General features: G+C 40.8%; 1 protein-coding gene across 1 annotated transcript in view; it reads left to right on the top strand.

Moving 5' to 3' along the window:
* Positions 1 to 591: 591 nt before the first annotated feature.
* SWT1 (SWT1 RNA endoribonuclease homolog (S. cerevisiae)) overlaps positions 592 to 6,386 on the top strand; it is a 30,984-nt gene continuing 25,189 nt past the window's right edge. Inside the window, exons 1-3 of the mRNA XM_009997847.1 lie at positions 592 to 657; positions 4,004 to 4,062; positions 5,081 to 5,825. Coding sequence (XP_009996149.1) covers positions 592 to 657; positions 4,004 to 4,062; positions 5,081 to 5,825 — 870 coding nt within the window. The remainder of the gene's footprint in view (positions 658 to 4,003; positions 4,063 to 5,080; positions 5,826 to 6,386) is intronic.

Here is a 6,386-nt window from a genome sequence, read left to right as displayed (position 1 = left end):
CCCTTCCCTCACACCCGGGCCCGCCCTTCCCTCACACCCGGGCCCTGCAGCTCCGAGGGCTGATCCCGGGATCGCTTCTCCCCCTGCTTGATGGCTGAGCTGCTGCTGCTGCCCGTCGGTAGGTGACTCGTGCGCTGGGAATTCGCCGTTGGGAGCTTGTGGGGAAGCTTTCTGACCGCCCTCTCGAGCCTCACCCCGCCCGCAGCGGTGTAGCTGTTGCGAGATGTCACGATATGACCCCCCTGCCTCGGTACCCCGGGGGGGAAGGCGAGACTTACCTGTTTGGAACTGCTCTAAATCGTGGTGGTTGCGTGGCTAAATGCTGAAGGGTGTTTGTCTCCGTTCGTCTGCTGTGTTGGCTGGAGCAGGTGGTGATGCCATCCTGTTTTTTCCTGTGCCGTTTTTGTAATAATGACACGTGAATCATTGAAAGCTGCCGTGGTGCTGTCATGAGGAAACATAAGAAGACTATGAGAGTATTTTTTTTCTCTGTGCAGTTAAATTTATTTGCAGTTAAATTTACTTTTAATACCAGCTGGAAACAAGAACTTCGAACACTGTTTGTTTGTTTGTTTTTCTCAGGAGTTGAAGATGTCTAAAAAGAAGCTGAAGAAATTAACTGGCAGAGAAGACTGTTTGGATGACCGGGATGACAAAGTAGGAGCAGCTGTATTGTTGCTGTTATCATTGTTTTCATTTAGTTCCCCTGTTCGAGAGAAGAGCTTGAACTGCTTAGCAGTCTTGTGGTAGAAGGATGAATCATGTTTAAAGTGGGGTCATTAAGAACAGCAGGATTGGTCAGATAACTGCAAGTTCTAGCCAGATAACTACCTTATGTTTTTTTGCAGAGGCTGTGAGTAGTGTGGGTATCAGAAAATAAGAGGTTTTGGGTTTTGTTTTTTTTTTTAGTATATCTTCCTGGGTGAGCAAGATTGAGCTTAAAACTGCTAAACAAAGCCACTACTGCTTTTATTGATTGCTTTTTATCTTGGATCATGCGTCTTAATTTTCTGTTTAAGCACCTTAACAGCATTTTAGCAAGGAAGTCACAAATATTTCCTTTTAACCACTGAGACATAAATCAGTGACCAAAATTCTTAGCATACTCTGGCACATATTTGTATCTACTGAGTAAGCTTTCATGGCATCACTTGTAGAAGGCAGTTGCAGCAGGGATGATCATTTTTCTCGTCGTGCTTGTGTGTTTACTGTCCCATTCTTTTCTGTTGTTAGTATTCTCTTCTGGTAAGTTACTTTCTACCAGTTGTATATTACCTGTCCCATAAACCAGTAGTTTAATAAATACCCATTTAAGATTGTTTTTTGCTTGGATTTTCTAAGATATATATGAAATAAGAGAGCTTTTAACTGTCTTATCATAAATGTCTCAAAAAGGTTTGGAAATGTTTATAAAAGAGCATAGTATGATGGCCTTGTAAACTGAGTTGTATGTGTTAAAAGCCTTTTGCTCATGTAGAAGGTGTTATTCAAAGCCAAATTTCTGTAACTGTTTTTTTCTCCTGAATTCCTTATTGTTCAATTTGTCTTTTAACGTTAACTTAATCCTAGGAGGTGTTTTTTCACTTCACAAAAGGCTAAAAAGGTAGTTTAAAGCCTCATACTGTGGCTGTGTTGCTAAAGCCTGTGCCAGCTTGAAGGATAAGGTTTTAAAGTTTTTAAAGTTTTTGTTAGCAGCAATTCAAGATTTATTAATGGCATAGGGCAAATCAAAAGGTTAAATTTTGGCAGCACTTGATGAGTAACCAATTTAAATAATAACAAGTGATTCAGTAGAATATGTAATAATTAAGACAGAGACTTAATTACAAGTTTGAGAACGACAAGATTTACACAAGCTTAATGCAAGACATTGTAAAGAAAGATATATATGCATATGTATAAACACAAAACATTTGGATCCAGTGAAATAAACACCCACTCTCCTGGGGTCAAATTGCCTATTCAAACACATGGGTAGGTAGAGAGGTGGAGGGAAGAGACCAGCCTACAGTTAGAATTTCTCTCCTGTGGAGTTTGGAGGAAATACAATGAATGCATGGGCATTCCTCTGTGGGTGATAATGGAGATGCCAGGAGGAGACTCCAAGAGGGTTTCCATCTGCTTTGTTGGCAGAGAGGCCTCGAGGAGTCTATGCCTGAGAGGTGCCCCAGCTTAGGGGAGATTCTGGTCACAGCCAGCTGTGATCTGAGAGACCTCAAAGGGTCATGCTTAGAAATGCTATTCATAGGATCAGAGAGAATTGATTTTTGCCAGGTACTTTTCCATTTTGGCCCAACTTGAAGGATGAAATACTCTTGTACTTCCTGCCAGTTGTGCTGTCCCAGAACTTGCTATATTTTGGAATTATGGTGTTGTCTCCCTTTGGGCCACAACCCAAGTACAGAGGTACTAGGCTGTTGGGAGGAATTGTAAACAGAACATGTAAACCAGTCAGCTCCAAGAGGGCATTTACCCTAAACAGATAACACCAAGAGGAAAGTAACAGTAAGACACTTGGCTGAAGATGACCAAAGTGAAAATCCAGGAATTACTGAGAGACTTTTGAGAAAAGAAGGAGCTAGTTTGGCAAGGAGTATTGAAAATACCATGAAAACTTGTGGTTCTTGGGAAACAGGCCTTCAAGAGAGAAATCAGCAGCTGAGCAGCTGTCAAACTGGGCTTGATGCTGCCAGAAGTTGTCTGTTATTACAGCTTTTCTGTTGCATTGCTGGTCTGGATGCTGAGCGTGTAGTTCACTGATTGTCGGTTAATTGAGGAAACAATAAGCCAATAAAACACTTTGATTCCTATTTTATTATAATAATGTGGGTTGGACAGGTCTCCCTGCAGCGAGTTGCAATGATATGACTTGGGCAGCAGCCTTTAACAGCCTCCTAAGTTACAACTTTGTTGGTTTTCCTGCTGTTGTGACTCCAGAACCAACCACAGGCAGAAGTTCTCAAGACTTCCTTAGTTCGTTAGGACTCCAAGGGTCTCTGCAACCCTTTTATTTTTAGACAGAGTTCTTTCTAATGTGGAAGTAGAATAGCTGAGGCCTGATAGGCCTCTGCAGGCCTCTCTCCTGATGGAAGTCTCTGCAGCAGAGACCTGACAGCCTGACTGAGCTAGCAAGACCTGATTAGTGAAGGAGTGATCTGTTTGTAAAAGGATGCTCTGTATGGAGCTTCCTGATCTGAAGCAATCCATGTGTTACTGTTCTCTGTTGTGATTTCCTGCACCCTGCTGTAGCTTTGGGAAAACCAAGCGTATAACCCAAAGGTAAATAAAAATGAACTGCTTCATTGAGCAGAGTTTCCTCTCAGCTGTGTCTGTCGTGTTGCTGCAATAATAAACTGCTTTCTGTTCTGACCTGGTCAGAGTTGTCTTCCAGTGATTCTACAGCATGAACACAACACAGCTTACGATGTATATATGCCAAGCAGTGATATAGCTGCTTTCTTAACAAGGGCTGTTCAAGTTCCCTGTTTGGGCACTGTCTTTACTTGTAACTGGGCATATGTCACTGCAGTTTCACACTGTGCCACCTAGTAAGTAAATCTGCTGAGAATAATACATCTCTTCTGCACAAGAAACTCCCACAGAAATGTTCTCTCTTTGGCCTTAGCTAGGCAGTAGCTGGAAGCAGCCTTCAGGTAACTTTCTTTTCCCTAAGAATTTTTCTAAATACACAAAAATATAAAATATATTTTGCATGTTGATGTAGAGTATACAGAAGATGTGAATCTTCAATGTATTTAAGGTATTGAGCTTTCTCAATTTATAACTCAGGACTGTGTAGCACATTCATTTTTTCCCTTTGTATTATTCTGAAATACAGTAAAATCTAAATACTAAATTATAGCAGGGTATGTGACTGCCTTTTTCAAGGTTAACTTATTCAGTCATAGTGATTCTAATATGAAATAAAAGCTTTTTCCCTGTTATGAAGGGGTTTTTATAACTGCAGTTTCCATTATAAACTTGGATTTTTTTCTTCTTTCAGAACTCTGAAGACACAAGATCTTGCAACCGTGCCATGAAAGGAGAGAAAGAATTTAAGAGGTAGATTCTTGCTCTGTAATTATATGGTGCTACTTAAAATAACATAATCACTAACATTTTTTAATACTGAATTTAAGAATTTTCTTCAACTTGTTCACCAAATAAAATGTGCTATTTTAACTGAAGTGCTAGCATTGCATCAGTGTGTGGATTCTGTCTAAGATGGGCAGTTTGAGATAGTTGAGAAGACAGGGTTCAGAATTTAACTCTTGATGTGTGCAGCTACACTCCAGATAAGGTAGGAATTGCATCGCTCCAACACTGCTGTCATGAAAAGATCTTTTCTTTTTTTGTCTTGACCTCTACCTATTTGGTCTGTGTTACATATTACACATTTTGTTAGCATAAAAAAAGGCTCTGGTGACATCAGGAGGATAGTTCACAGTTGAACTTAGTCCCTTTAATTGATTCCTGTGGTCCTGAAATAATTGGCTTCTCCTGATGCTTGAAGCAGTGGATTCCAAGGGAAAGAAATCAATCTTTCACCTTGAGTGTAGCAAATGTAAACAGAGTTTGAAAACTATACAAAGTGAGAATGTTCTCCTGAATTCTGAGATGGAAAAGTTAGGGTTGTTTCTCAGCCATGGCAGAAGGGTTAAGCCATTCCTGAAGCCTGTTGGTCCTGCACTGTTTGGAAGCTGGGTGGTGCGACCACTTGGATTTACGGGGGGATGCACCTCATATATCATTAAACTGCTGTGAAAACATACCTGTGTGATAAGATGACACCTGGCTTTGCAGGGTGTCTCTCAAACCAGTAGGTAGTGAATGCAGAAAAAGCTTTTCCCCAATTTTGCAAGCTAAGAAAGGAAAAATGTAAATACTGAAAGTGCTATATCAAGCTATTTTAAAGGACAGATGTTGCTGCAGGTTCATATTTAAGAACATACCAAACTGATACCCAGAAATAACCTTAACTGTAACTGCCTAAATCAAGTGCAGACTTTCTTGTTTGTTTTATTTTTCTTTTACATTAACTGAGGTAGATTACATCACTTTTTTGGTAATGTTTCTGTAGATTCAAAATAGAGAAAGATGGACGAGAGAAGAAGCGAGACCGAAGTTCTAATAGTTCTCATGACACTTATAGAAGATCCCAAGAAAAATCTCCAAATAGAAGCAAAACTAGGGACAATTTTTTAATCCAAACTGAAAAGCAAAAGAAAATAGTTATCGAATTTAAAGCCAAAGAAATTAAACATGGGAAAAGTACACGCACTCCTGATGTAGCAGCTACTAGCAGGAGCAAAAGTTGTTTTGAAGGAACAGAAAGCAAAAGAGTCTTGCATAGCTTTGCAGTTCAGAGGGACAAGGCACTGAAGAAAAAGAAGGAGAAAGCTGAACTCTGCAAGCTAAAGGCGGAACAAGCTATGTTGGAAAAGTTTAAGTCACCTGTATATGATTTACATGTGCCACGTAGAAAGTCAGATGGATCAAAAAAACAGAGTGAAGATGACAGAATTCCAAAAATGCCACCTGACACCTCTACAAGGACTGCACGTGACAACAGGCCTTCCACTAAGAAGACAAATACAACTTCTAGGACCTGGGAAGAGGCGTATGAAGAAGAGTATAAGGAGCTTTCCAAGAAGAGACAGCATATGAATAAACGTGCACCATCACACTCTTCAGCTCCGGCGCCAGCGCCGCATCGCCGGGACTCTTGCAAACGGAAAAAGCAGGATCCTGATTCTGATAAAGCTCCTGGTAATTCAGGGACTGAGGAAAGGGACTTGGAAGCCACAGCATTATGTTTTAAGCAGGTAATGTGAACCCAAGTCTTTGTGTTATGCAGGTAGGAGTTTCAGGCCAGTTTCTGAATGGCAGGCAGATTTTATATAAGCAGACTGTCTGAAGAGATTTCAAACACTATTTCATAGATAACTAGATGGATTTTTCTGATCCCAGTGTAAACCACGTGTCACGATCTGTGACCTATTATATCTCCTTATTGGAGTGTATTAACTTATCAGGATTTGCTGAGAGATCCACATGGGTATTGCCTCACACAGAGGAGACAGGGGCTTATGCCCTGACTTTTTCGAGTGAATAACTTGCTCAGTGCTTACTAATATTTCTAAAGAAATGCACGGTTTATTGTGGGGAAAACAAAGCAATTTGGGGCAGGAGGTTCAAAAGGAGTGATTACAACACATGAAATACACCTTAGTCACACACCTTATTTACTTATTTAAGTGAGGGAAGGAGGGGGAGGGATATGCCCGACGCTGTTCCCGTATAGGGTCGCGATTTGTGTGCAGGTAAGACAGGATTATACTTTCCCCTATAAGCTGGGGTAGCCGGATTTATCTCACCAAGCAGGG

The sequence above is a fragment of the Chaetura pelagica genome, unplaced genomic scaffold (assembly GCF_000747805.2).
Source record: "Chaetura pelagica isolate M959 unplaced genomic scaffold, ChaPel_1.0 scaffold655, whole genome shotgun sequence".
Lineage (NCBI taxonomy): Eukaryota > Metazoa > Chordata > Aves > Apodiformes > Apodidae > Chaetura > Chaetura pelagica.
The sequence above is the reverse complement of the archived record's forward strand: the minus strand, read 5'-3'. Positions and strand labels throughout refer to the sequence as shown.